Here is a 14,481-nt window from a genome sequence, read left to right as displayed (position 1 = left end):
GTTTAATAATAATTTGAGTTGTGGAATGCCCCTCTTCAAGAAACATAATCATTTATAATTTTATTTTTACCATGCTATCATAATTATGATGACGTTAATTTTGATTATGTTTTTAAGATAGTCTGTTTTTACAAAACTGTAATAGAGGAAATCAAACTTTTCAACGTAAATGAGTTAAGAACAAAGTGCTATATTCTTCCTAACAATAAGTTTTATTCATGGTTTCTTTTACTGCATTTGAAGTTTACTGAGTTTTTGTAAGACATGGGCTAGTAACAAAAGAGAATTAATAATGTAGGTTGCAGTATTGGTTCTATCATTGAATAAATAGACAACCTGAGTATTATTAAACCATGTCTATTTCTTTCATGTCTCCAAGTGGCTATAATATTTCAACTATGTTTGCCTCATAAGATTGTAATAACATGTGATTTCTTGGTTGTATTGTTCAGAAAACAGCATCGCTGCCAAAAGCTTAGCATTACCACCTAATTTATAAATGAATTAGTTGGATACATTTAAACCATATATATAATTTAAAATTCTATGCAATATTATGAAGTGATATACAAATATTATATTTTTGCTAGAAAAATTGAAATCCATTAGCACTACCATACTATAGCACTTTCTCTGGGTCAGGCACAGTTTTAAGCACTTGATATATTAGCTCATTAAATCCTCACATAACCTTACAAGCTTATACTATTACTATTCTTATTCTATACTGAGGAAACTGAGGCAGAAAGAGATTAAGTAGGTCACCAAGGTCACATAGTGCAGGGATTTGACTCCAGGGAGCCTCTCTCTTGAGTCTATCTATGTACATAATCACCTTGCAACACATCCTCTGGGCTATAAAAGCTTCCTTTTCACTTTTTGCTCTATATAACTTATAAACGCCATTTCAGTAGGAGCTGAGCTATCATTCTACCAGGATGTAAAACTGCTGTTGTCAAATAATGATTCTGCTTCTCTCAGTAGCAAGGTCATAAAAAGAGGGTGGTTCCCAGGTCAAGGCTCAGTTACCTCCTTATCACACTGAAGACCTAGGTCAAGCCACGACCCAGACTCAGGCTTATAGGACCACAGTTTCTGTGATCTCACACAAATCATGCTATATTTTCAGTGATATGATTGGTATTTCTTTGAATTGTGCTTATTTAATCATATTTGCCATATTTTCCTCAATAAAACCCATTAGAATTTGAATAGAACCATAATCTTTAAGGTTATGTCATACCTATATGTTCACCACCTTCATCTTACAATAAATACAAATAGGTTATGTGTTTATTGAAAAAACTCATTAATAGAAATAAAATCTGACACAAGAAATAAGTAACAGTATTATTTAAACTGCTGAGGGAGTTTGGGGCATATAAAAATCTTTCCTTCTGAATTACATAAAAAGTTGTATTTTAAAATTTTTATCATTTATAATTTTTAACTGTAAAATGACAGGAAAAGTGAGGCATATCTGTGTCTGAGCACATATAATTGGGATACACATGTGACATGACAGTTATATTAGGGCAGGTGCTAACAGGATTTTTGATGTCTGTTTTGGATTTTCCCCTCCCCTATTTTATTTGTGAATTGGTGCTATTAAGTTTGCACAGCACAAACAACTAGTCTCAAGCATTAAGGATCTCTAAGGAATTCTTTTTTTTTTTTTTTCAACCAATTTAAACTGGCATTTATAGAACATTCCACAGAGTAAAGCAAACACATGTTCAAATACACACATAACAAATGCACAAATGCCAAAATAGGCTACATTCTGAACTATAAAATAAGATCTTTTTTTTAAAATACTTTTTTTTTTATAGTTTGACACAATACCTTTATTTTATTTATTCATTTCTATGTGGTGCTGAGGATGGAACCCAGGGCCTCACACATGCTAGGTGAGCTCTCCACCACTAAGCCATAACCCCAGCTCCTCTAAGGAATTCTTTAAAGAATCATCTGTCAGTATTTTAAAGAAAAACTATTTACTTATTCTTAGTTCCTGAAAAAATGTATTCCCTTTACCCACAACAAAATAATCAATATCAAAGTGTAAGATGGTGAATGAAACTATATAAGAAAAAAAAAATCTGGTTTTTAAAACAAATTACAATAAAATCTCTTTGATTTTCATTCTCCCTTTCAAGTTGTTTTATGTTGGCTTCCCGCACCCCCCCCCCAAAGACTTTCTAACTAGAAAAGCAGAATATACTTAGACTAGAAAATCAGATATGTTTAACAAAAGAGGAAAAAGTCACCAGGCATCCTATCTGGAGGTGACCACTTTTAATTTCCCCCATAATAGGAATTTAAACTATTCAGTAATTGAGAACCCAAATTAACAATGCTGTCTTGCTCAGTACTCTTGAAGTCAGAAAAATTCTTGTTCTTCTTGTCTTTATTTTCAGAAAGACCAGGAAATCCTTTGCACAACATCCCCCCAGCCTCCCCCCCACCCCCCACCTCCTCCTGATTCTGTGAACAGCTTTCCTTTGAGCAAAACCTTCATTTTGGAGCAGAGATTTTCCTCTGGGTCTCTGCCAGGGACAACCTTACTGAAGGGCATCCCCAGTTGCCTGTCCTGCTGCATGTCTCTCACTGACTACCACGCCTGTTCCATACCACAGGGTTGGGATGATGTCCCTATCTTTGCAGACCGAACTTAGCTCTTCCAGGTATGCTGGTGAATGACTTGGAGAGTTAACTTTTTGAATGGTCAGCTTTATTTTGACATGGGATAACCTATTTATAATAATAAGATACATGTACATGTGGAACTTGTGGAATCTGTTTCAGTTTTTATCATCTGCTACAGAAGGTTAATTGTTTAATGAAAATTAGATTTTATCACAGTGCATTTATGTCCTAATCAGGAACAATAAAAGTCTATTTAGAACAGTAAACTTTATAGATGTATTTTCTTTTTACCTGAGGTTAAATATTAAACATTATTACTCTTCCATATATTTATCAGCTCTTGAGTCTAGAGTATTTTCTTAGATTACATTTAACCATTAAGTTCTTCAATATTTATGTTAATAGCATGTATCAGTATCTACTTCAGGTATGGTAAACAAGAGGACTTCAAAAACACAGAGTTTGATATGTTTCTTAAAACATAAGCACTTTAACTCAAACTAATTATTTGCTTCCCTTTAGCATAAGGAGTTCCAACTTACCTTGGAAAAACTCATTGTCCAGAACTGAAGCATCCCATGGAGGAGGCATTCCACTCCCCAACCTCATGATTGCTGGTGTGGGGACAAACGTGCTGTTAACTGGTTGATTTTCCAGAGGTGAACTATATATTTTTGCCTGCTGATTTTAAAGTAAAACAAAAAACAAACATAATATTATTTCTGAACCTTCTGCGACCAAACTGCTCATCTATTCCTACAAAAATGTCACAAGCTTTAAAGTCCTAGTCCCAGCACTGCCAATCAATTTTCCTAACTTTTATTTCTCAACTTACAATGTTTTTTTTTTGTTTGTTTCTGTCTTTTGCAACTGATCATAAATTTCTTCATATCTGTATTAATTATTTTAATTAACTACAGTATTAATGTTCAGGCAAGATATTGAGCTTTGCTTCTAAGACTTCCTATAGGCTTATATAGAATTACACAAATGTTATAAAGTAAGGGTGGTTCCTGGAAATCAGGAAAGAAATTAATCTCTCTCAAGTTAGGAGTGTTGTCTCCAGGGTTCCAGTGGCTGCAATTTTGGATTTTCTAACACTGTGCATATATTATATCAAGAACACATTAGTTAAAACACGTAGTATACTTTAAGATGTGTGAACTTGATGAATTTAAGGAAAAACAGTATTTCTATCCAGAGGTCATCTAGAATGTAGAAACCCTACTCCTACCCCAGAACCATATGGAAATATTTACTAGTTCTAAAACAAAAGCACCAAGAAACATGATGATATTATTATTTTATTATTATTATTATTATTACTATTTATTAACTATTGCTAGTTTTAAAGGATTTTTAGGATTTAATTAATACAGATATGAATTAAAGTTGTTATCCTTTTTTCCCCTTAACTAGCAAATATTTACCTTGATTTCATCAAATCTAATCACTGATTTGCTTTTAAGCTTTATTTGTTTTCATAACCTTGGAGGAATTTTCCACACCCACATTTTTACTGTATTGTGCCAAAACTCCATTTGCATTTGCTCTGTCGTTAAACTGGCTCCATTGCTTATGTCTCCACTGATCTTTGACACTGATCTCAGACATTGCTTATGTCTGCACTGATCCCTGAACAAGGTTGGCAGCCCTCTTTTCTTTCTCATCTCTTCATTTTCAGCTCAGTCTGCTACCTACTCTGCCTCTTGAATCCCTCTCCTTCCCAAGTGTCCCCTTTCTATTTTATGTTCACCATTACACTTCATCTCATCTTTATTGCCTAACACCAAATGTCTAAGCTTTCCAAAGTTTTTAATGTCTTCGTCACAGATCTAAGGTCCTCATAACCTCTACATTCCTCACATTCTAGTAAATTCACTCTTGCCTGGTGTTTTTTCACTCTTGCCTGGTGTTATTATTATTATTTTTTCCTTCAAGGTCTAGGCCAACTATTTCTTATAGATAGCTGCCCAAATTTTATTGACATGCAGTTTTCAGCTCCATGGACAAGCCACAACTGGCTACTCACAAAGGAGATTTCTTTAGTAAGGAAGAAATTCTCTTATAACTTATTAGTCATTGGATATAGTTTAACACACTAATATAAAATTAAGAAATAGATTTTAGAATCAAAACATAATTACAGTGAGATATTGATTGGAGATAATAAAACTTAATCGTTTGAGAAATCAGATCTAAGTTAATTTTTTTCACCCTAAAGTATATTGAGGTGATCTATTTTGTTCCCTGCAACAAAATGTTTCTGCAACTCTTTATTTGTAACAATAACAATTAGTCATGGATCTTATAATTCATTCTTTCCAAATCTGCAGTTTAAGTAGTTGGTGGAGAATAGATAATATCTGATAACAGTCTACCAAGCTTCATTGCCTCTCAACCATTTAACATTTGAATGAACTTCAGATTTCCCCTCTGTAGACCACAGCACATTCCTTGTGGCCTCCTGGATCATGTCTTACAATAGTGAAAATTTACAGTGAAATGGAATGTGCATGTGAGGGTTCAGGTGAAGAGACGAATCTTCCTAGGCTGGGAAGGATCACTCCCATCTACAGACCCTGACACACCTGCTTGATTATGTTTCTGTCTGGATCCTCTTCAAAACTAGCCCTACTCATCTGCATGTTCAGGATGCTTCTGACACATAGAAATGTAAATTAGGCTGTTAAGAGAAAATATCAAGGTTTTATTTACATTCAACTTTAAGTCTACAAGGGTTTTGTGGTGTGTGTATGGGTGTGTGTGTGTGTGTGTGTGTGTGTGTGTGTGTGTATGAAAACTTAAAAAGAAAAAGTAACTGCTTGTCAATGGCTGGTATCTGACATAAAGAAGATTGAACTGCTTTATAGATCTGAACTTTAATTTGAGCAATGTATGAGATATTATTAATAGTTTTCTGAGCAGCAGCATATTGTAGACAATATGTTAAGGGCTTTGTAGGGGTAACTTTATTTCATTATTTTAATAACCCTATGAAGTTGGTACTCCTATTGTCCTTCTTTCCAGAGGTTTCAAGAGTCTGGTCTGAGAAGATGCATTCCAGGGTGTCAGATTCCTGAGCCCTTGCTGACTCCTCCCTGCTCCTGGAAAAGTTCTGCAGCTCTGGGTTTATCAGCACACTGCATCCTAGTGGGAGGCATCTGTAGCCTAACACAGGTCTTACAGCTGGGAAGCATCCTAGTTCTTTGGGACCCAGAGAGGAGACAATCCCTCCAGGTCCCTGAACAGACACTGATTGTCAGTGTCAGCCTTAGCCTCAACCTCAGACTCTTCTTCAAAATAAAGCTCAATGCTGTGGAGTTGTCATAAAAAAAGGAAGCCTATTTTCCATGCCTGTCCTGGAGGATGAAGTCTGACTACCTCTTTGCAGCAAAAATGTGTCTGAAACCCTTTCCAACTTTTTTTAAAAAAATTTAATTTTAAGATAGGGTCTTTTTCTTTTAATATTTTATTTTTAGTTGTGGTTGGACACAAAGCCTTTATTTATTTATTTATTTATTTATTTATTTATTTATTTATTTATTTTTATGTGGTGCTGAGGATCAAGTCCAGGGCCTCGCATGTGCTAGGCAAGCGCTCTACCGCTGAGCCATAACCCCAGCCCAATGTATATTAAACCTTTTCCAACTTTTGATGTAAACCTTTCCTCCTCTTTCTCTCCAGATGTCCTGAGCTGCAAGCTTACTGCACGCAGTTCCCCCAAATGCCATGCTTTTCTAGATCTCTGTGCCTTTGCTCCTGATTTTTGTTCTTTCTGCACTTCTGGAAAATTGCAACTCATCTTTCAGAGTCCAGGTCCTACATCACCATCTCTCTGAATCCCTCTCCAACTCTCCTTGGGCAGAATTAATCTCCACAATATTTTTTATTTTTTATGCACTTCTGATATTATGCCCAAAATGCCCTGTTCAAAGTTGTTGTCATTCTTTCCACTTTTACTTCACTAGTCTCTCTCCTTCCTACTACAAATTTCAGTCCCTTTTCTGATCCATGAAACCAAAGATTCAAAGACAAGAAAGATAAGAAACAGGACCTTGGAAATGAATCAAAGTGACCAAGAAAACATATTTTCCTCCATATCCTGAGTACCAAGGATGGCACCTACCGCACAAGTGATGGATTAGTACCAAATCCAAGCTACTCTGCTCACAATAATACTCGTCTTTTCTAGACTCCTCCAATGCATTTTTAAAAATTCATTTGCCACAAATGTTTCCCACATTTGAACAGAATTACTCATTTATTCAATTTTTAATACTGTGCTTTTTATGTCCTCTCTCTCTGGACTCTTAGAACAAGTGTGTGAATTAGGTAGGCATTATCATTCCCATTTTTCAGATGAGAAAACAATTTCAAGCAAGTGCTTTACTTATCATGTAATTATATATGGTAGTATTGGCTATTCTCATTTATCTGATCTGATCTCTAATCCTGTTCTTTCTACTATGTTGGTTCTTATTGTTATTTTACTAATGACATTGTCTTTGGTTAGTCATCTTTCTGAAAAGAGGAATCTTGTCTTAAACGTTCCCTGCCCTCCTCTGCATGAGACATATTTTGCATTGAGCTATGAAATAGTTAAATAAAAGCAGCAACCAGGAATTACCCTCTAACAAATAATTATTTCTATGTTGAATTAATAAATTAATTTATGATTTGCCAAAGTAGAAAACTATACATGTAGTTGTTGGTAAAGATTATAACAAAAATTAAGACATTAAACATTTATAATTTTTAACATTTACTAGCACTCAGGAAAGCATGATGGAGGTAGGACAGCATAGTGGTTAAACATATCAGCTCCACATAGTTCAAATCCTGGCTCTGTCCACTAAAGCCATATGATTTGGGGCAAGTTACTTAACTTCTTTGTACCTTAGTTTCTTTCTTGGTAAAATGAAAATAACAGCAACAATGAGAATCACAACAATTTCCTTAGAGGGTTGCCAGGTGATTAAATCTACTAATAGTTGTTAAAATAGTTAGAATGGTATCTAGCACTTAGTAATTCCTTATTGTCGGCTATTACTATTCTTTTGGGGTTATAGAGAATTTCCTGGAGGACTCTTGCTGGTATTTGAAACTCAGTAAGCTAGAAATATGTCCCCCAGGACTAGAGGCCTGGTCTCAAAATGCTGGCTTTCAGGATCATGGTACAGAAAAAGTCTGAGTAATATGAGGCCCTTTACACAGTTGCACTCTACGATATTGTCTCAATTCTGACATGATTAGTTAGACAAACAAACCTTCAGTCAGAGAGTAACCTTAGAATATTTGAGATCATCCTAGGGCAGCCAAACCTGCAGAGCAGCTGTTGGAGCTGAAACCTAAGTAGCTGATTTTATCAAATGCCTCAGTAAAGTCAACAAATTAGCTTTTCAAGGGATTCCTGAATTTATTGTGTCTGTCTTCCCACCAAGGTCATATCCACCAATGTACCTTGTGACTTTGACCCACTTATTCATTTCCTCTTCCAGTTACTGAGTGGTCAGGTTGTGCCAGGCAGGGGGGATGCACAGGTGGGCGTGATGCAGTCCTTGGGTGTGGGAGCTCACACGGCCCAGTGTGATAAGTGCCACACTGGAGGTGGGTTCCCAGGGGCACAAAGCTAGCAGTATCACCTAAGAGTGAGCACAGCCAGAATTGTTCAGAAATGAAGAGCGGCCCAGGCCATATGTTTTGACTCTATTATTGAAGATAGATTTTAACTCTGGACTTCTGTAAAGAGATAGTTCTCACCTGGAGACCACTTGTTCCACTGGGAAAATTTGGCAGTATCTGGAGACACCTTTGATTGTCACATTTGGGTGAAGGAGAGCTTCTGGCATTCAGTAGATGGAGGCCAGGGATGCTGCTGAATATGCCATGATACACAAGACAGCCCTTCAGCAGAGAATTATTCAGCTTTACATGCCCTCAGTGCTAAGTTTGAGAGAAACTCTGGGCTTCATCTCTAAGTTTCTATCTAGCTCTAAAAGTTCTGTTTCTGAGAATTTTTGCTTCTTTCAAGCTTGTGCAAATGTTTTAATAGCAACTTCTTTTCCCTTCTTTTTGGGAGGTCATCCAATAATGTATTACAACCACCCATAAAATACTGAAATCCCTTTGTACCATTCCTACCCAGCTGCCAACTAAGTGGTAGGAAGTTCCTCATCTCAAATCTTGGCAAGAATCCCCATGGCATCAGTGGCCAACTTCTAGTTCTCTGCAGGCTGAGGGGACAGGACTTTTATGAATAAATAAGGGAACTCTACAAGTCATACAGAACATACAGCACTTGTATTATTTTCTCTCTCCTACTCCTTATAATAGCTGTTTAATTGCAAGCCACAACCACTGACCTGACTCATAATTTCCCAACTCTTCCTATTTATTTATTTACTTTTTGTTTTGATACTGGGGATCGAACCCCAGCATGCTCTACCTCTGAGCTACCTCCCAGCCCTTTTTATTTTTGAGATAGGTCTCACTAAGTTGTGAGGGTCTCATTTAGTTGTCAAGGCTGTCCTTGAACTTGTGATCCTCCTGCCTCAGTCTCCCAAGTCACTGGATCATAGGTATGTATTGCCATGCTGGGCTCCAGCTCCTCTTCCCTTTTAGACTGACATTCTCTGAGCTACAAAATAGTTAAATAAAAGCAGCAACCAGGAGATACCCTCTACAAGAGAATTATTTCTATGTTGATATTTACTGATCCTCACACAGGATTTTTAAATTTTAAGAATGCCTAAATTAGTTCTATCAATCAGTAAGTTTTAGGCATTCATGTTTTTTATGTAGATTCTCCATCTGCTTCAGATCTCATGGCTCTTAAATGGCAGAGGATGGTCAGTTGAGCCCTTCTTTCAGGAAAACTAAGAGCGCAGAAGCATTCTGAACCAGGGCTGTCTCTTCTTAGAAAGCAAAACTGAATGCAGAGAACAAGCTACTTGAGTCCACTGCTCAGTTATAGAAGTTTCTGCAAGTAACTACTAACTGAGGTCAATATGCAGACAGGGCTTTGAGACTGACTCCTATAGGCATCACTGACTCCTGACTGTGAAGTTATAGAGACCTGGGTTTTCTAATCCTGACTCTACCTTTTGCCAGTGTGACCTTCAGCGGGATCTTTAATTTCTCTAAGCCTTGGTTTCTTCATCTTTCATATGGGGCCAACAATAGTATGTACTTCAAATATTTTTCTCAATTAAATTAAATGAGAAGGGCTGGGGTTGTAGCTCAGTGGCAGAGCGCTTGCCTAGCACATGTGAAGCACTGGGTTCGATCCTCAGCACCACATAAAAATCTATAAATAAAATAAAGGTAATGTGTCCATCTACAACTAAAAAATATAAAAAGATTAAATGAGCAGTGTTAAGTACCTCTATAATAATAATACATTCTCTGCAAGAGTGTCGCAGTTCCTGGTGCTGGAGTCATGACTGGGACTGAAGCATACGGAGGAGTCAACATAGGGTATTACTCTTATCCAGAAAGAAGCAGCATTACTCTGAAGGGGAAAGGCGATTTGCTTTTGTTTTTAGTGTCAAGAATCTCTTTGTAGGCATACTACTCATTAGAATTCTACTCATGCTTCTTGTAAAAGTTGGGGGAGTCCTAGTTCTAAGGCCATGATAAGTTGAAAAATGCCTCTGCCCTTCTCCTGATGTAGATCCTTTCCAAAAGTCTGCCCTTCTTTCATTTCCAGACCACATAAGTTACACAGAGAGACACAGGCAGAAAAACACATACATAGAATTTTGGTATACTTTTTTTTTTGTCTTCAGAAAAAGCAGAAACAGAAAACTTAGAGCTTCAGTCTCATAAGCATGTGATCATAGCGGTACATTTAAATTTAAGCCTTTGGTGTACAGAGGGTCATACTGGTCCCATCTCTTCATGTGAACCTGCTCCAGACAAGGGCACCTCACATCTCTTTGCATGTAAATGATGATCACACTCAGAAAGTCCAGACCACACCGGTTTACAAAGCTGCCTATAGCTGCCTCTTGCTCCTTTCCCTGTCCAGCTCATTAGGGCTATGCAGGAGTGACACATAGTAAAATATCAGAGATCTGCCAGTGGAGGGATAGAAACACCATGGCCCACTTCTTCCAGGCAGAGCCTTATATTTGAGCCTTCCAGTTCCAGAGCCAACTGGAAATCAACCACAATTGGGGAATTTGAACTCTGGAGGAGAAATCTAAGTTTCTGAAGTAAAGTTGAAGCTGAGCCAACGAAAATCAAACTTAAGTAGGCTTCCAACCTGGGATTACTGGGTTTCTTAGTGTAACCTATAGTTCTCCTGTCACTTACCACAGTCGTTCCCCTTGCAGGCTCAGGAGGTCCTACATGGCCATCACATCTGTGGAAGGAATTTAAAATAATTTCTTAGAAGAGCCACCAAGAGGAGATTAACAACATATTTACCATTATATGTTGAAATCTCAAGTTTTTAAAAAATCTTTTAGTTGTAATTGGACACAATATCTTTATTTTATTTATTTTTATGTACAGGTAAGGATCGAGCCCACGGCATGTGCTAGGCCAGCGCTCTGCCGCTGAGCCATAACCCCAGCCCTCAAGCTGTTTTTTTTGTGCTCTGTAGACAGACATTTCTTGGTTAATGCGTTATTGAACAAAATTTCAGAAATCTTTTCCTGTGATTGCTTAGTCAATGTTTTACAATGTTGCCACTTAGGTGATTAAGAAAACAGCATAAAAACATAATAACAAAACAGTTACATCTGTTGAGTGTTTATTTACACCTGTTGAATGTTTACTGTGTGACAGGCTCTGTTCTCATGCTCCATTCACATAGTAACTTCTTCATATACTTCACTTCCATAGGTGGATATTATGGCTGTTCCCATTTGACAGATGAGAAGATGGAAACACAGGAAGTTAGACAACACTGCTCAAGGAACACTGTCAGTGGTTGGGCTTGGAGTTGGGCTCAGGTTGTCTGAATCCAGAGCCCTCTTTAACAGTGTGGCACATTGACTCTTCCTACAAACACTTTGTTTCTGTGCATTTTTCTTCCAAAAAGAAATTAAGTCAGGACCAGACTTAATCCATAAGAGAATTGTTGAAAAAGCAAACTCTAAGCTGGGTGTGGTGGCCACACCTGTGATCCCAGCTGCTTGGGAGGCTGAGGCAGGAGGATTGCAAATTTGAGGCAGCCTGTGCAATTTAGCAAAACCATGTTTCAAAACAAAAAATAAAAAGGGCTGGGGTTGTGCCAGGTGCAGTGGCACATGCCTGTGATCCCAGTGGCTTGGGAGGTGGAGGCAGGAGGATCATGAGTTCAAAGCCAGCCTCAGCAATTTAGTGAGGTGCTAAGCAACTCAATGAGACCCTGACTCTAATAAAATACAAAATAGGGCTGGGGATGTGGCTCAGTGGTCGAGTGCCCCTGAGTTCATTCCCTGGTACCAAAAAAAAAAAAAAAAGAAAAGGCTGGCGTTGCTGGGGTTGTAACTAAATGGTAAAGTGCCCCTGGGTTGTTCAATCCCCAGTGTCTGTCTGTCTTCATGTCTCCATCTCTCTCTCTCTCTCTCTCTCTCTCTCTCTCTCACACACACACACACACACACACACATACACACACTATAAATATTGCTTTAGGATTATTTATTTTTAAAGATGCCTGACATTATACAATCATTTTGGAGGAAAAAATATACTTTTACTATTTGTGTTGCTCCTTTCGAATTTAATGAGAAGGTAAAAAATTTACAAGATTTTTTACATTTATAATCTTATTCCAAAGTACAGTCAGCCTGAATTCTTATTCAATATTTAATAGACTGTTCTGACTTAGAACTCCTTATGAAATCAGGCCATCTCTCCGCACCCCCCCCCAAAAAAAAACCAGCAAGAAGAATACTAAGTTAAACAAACTGGGACTCTTAAGTTGGAATAGTCCAAAGTGGCCAGGCACAGCTGTCTTTCATTCGGACTCCTTGCTGCTTTGTGGTTCATGAAAGTTGAGCAAGAAACCTGGGAGGCCAAATCATTTGATATCTTAAAAATATCCACATGTCATGTATTTTATAGTTTAACTCAAAATTTAAACAGAAATTGAAATCAACATTATGGGTATTTTTCATATTACTCTGAATTTTTCTCTCTACTAGTAATATCTGGAGGTTAAATCCAGGTTGAGTATTCCTTTTCCAAAATGTTTGGGACCTGAAGTGTTTTGGATTTCAAGGTTTGGGTTGTGTGTGTACACATGCGAATGTGTCCTATATTTAAATCTAACTAATGAGATATGTTGGGACACAAATCTAAACATGAAATTTATTTATGTTTCCTGTACTACATACATACACACACACACACACACACACACACACACACACAGCCAGAAGGTAATTTTACACAGTATTTCTAGTGCATCTGAAGTTTGACTGCAACCTATTACGTGAAGTAAGGTGTGGAATGTTCTACTTGTGGTGTCATGTCTAGTACTCCAAAAGTTTTATATTTTGGAACACTTTGGATTTTGAATTTTTGAATTAGGGATGCTTTCATTTTTATCTTTCCTCTCTGTAAATATCGAGGCCGCATTCCTCTTACATGCTATATACTATTTTGAGCTCTTTAGTAAAAACAAATATGACTGAGATAGGGACCTGTTCTCTGAGAGTTTTCAACAACAGCACAGACTAAAAAGTCAAAATACCAAAAGGCAAGGCTTGATAAGGACAATAAAGAGATATAAATAAAATACACTGAAAATACAGAGGGGCCCATAAGCATTTCCTAGGGATAAACAGGGTAAGTGATAGGGAGAAGCTGGTGGGGAACAGGCACAGAGGCGAAAGAACTGCAAGAGCAAAGGCTTGGAGGAGACAGTGCTGCAAGGGAGGTTGGGGACCAGCAAGTAACTCGGTTTGCCTAGAGCCAACAGTACCTGCTGATGGTGCCTCCCAGATACCTGCCAGGCTGCAGCCCTCAGAGTACATCCTCATAGCCCAACTCTTTTTTTTTTTTTTTTTTTTTTAAAGAGAGAGTGAGAGAGGAGAGAGAGATTGATTTAATATTTATTTTTTAGTTATCGGCGGACACAACATCTTTGTCTGTATGTGGTGCTGAGAATCGAACCCGGGCCGCACGCATGCAAGGCGAGCGCGCTACCACTTGAGCCACATCCCCAGCCCCCCAACTCTTACCAGCTCTCCAGGGCCCTTATCTGACTTGGAGCAAGGGCAGCAGGGGCAAGTTGCTGAGAATGGCAGGTGAATGGAAGAAGCAGTTAACAGACCAGAGGATGTCTGGCTCATAATTAGACAGAGTATCACCAAATGCAAGTGTGTGCAGCCAGTGTAAAGATGCACCCTCACCTGAGAGTGTGCATGGCTATGTGTGCCAATATGGACTTTGGTAGGAGGGGGTAGGACTCTGCTGACATGGGGCTCCAGAGTCTCTGCACCCACTCCAGACCCTCCACAAGCAAACTCATGTTTCTGATAAGAAAAAACTCCCACTTGTAGAGTGAATAGAAGCAATAGCAATGCCATATAGTCTATGTTGGCATGAGCCTGCCAGACTTTGCCATGTCAAAGGATACAAAAATACCTCATCTCCTATGTTGTATTGATGCCACGTCTTAGAGACTCCTTACAAATACCCCCACTTCTCCATCCCCACTCATTCTGCCTGATAGTTACCTTTCACATTTTCTCTTCTGGACTTTCCACAATCCTTCACACCACCATTGGAAAGATCTGTCTAAAATGCAAATTAGATCGTTTCAATCCCCTGCCTAAAATTCTAAATTTTAAAAGGCCTTACACAAGACCTTTCTTTTATCTGCTGAAC

General features: G+C 38.0%; 1 protein-coding gene across 3 annotated transcripts in view; it reads right to left on the bottom strand.

Annotated features, from left to right (window-relative positions):
* Positions 1-14,481, bottom strand: part of Exph5 (exophilin 5) — a 72,677-nt gene that overhangs the window by 5,366 nt on the left and 52,830 nt on the right. The window contains exons 4-6 of one of the 3 annotated variants that reach the window (XM_076843795.2): positions 12,552-12,560; positions 10,969-11,017; positions 3,192-3,327 (exon numbers count right to left, since the gene is read on the bottom strand). In XM_076843795.2, the coding sequence (XP_076699910.2) occupies positions 3,192-3,327; positions 10,969-11,017; positions 12,552-12,560 (194 nt within the window). Of the gene's footprint in view, positions 1-3,191; positions 3,331-10,968; positions 11,018-12,551; positions 12,561-14,481 lie in introns of all 3 variants that reach the window. The other 2 variants (XM_076843796.2, XM_076843797.2) reach the window with 2 other exon arrangements.

The sequence above is a fragment of the Callospermophilus lateralis genome, chromosome 2 (assembly GCF_048772815.1).
Source record: "Callospermophilus lateralis isolate mCalLat2 chromosome 2, mCalLat2.hap1, whole genome shotgun sequence".
NCBI lineage: Eukaryota > Metazoa > Chordata > Mammalia > Rodentia > Sciuridae > Callospermophilus > Callospermophilus lateralis.
The sequence above is the reverse complement of the archived record's forward strand: the minus strand, read 5'-3'. Positions and strand labels throughout refer to the sequence as shown.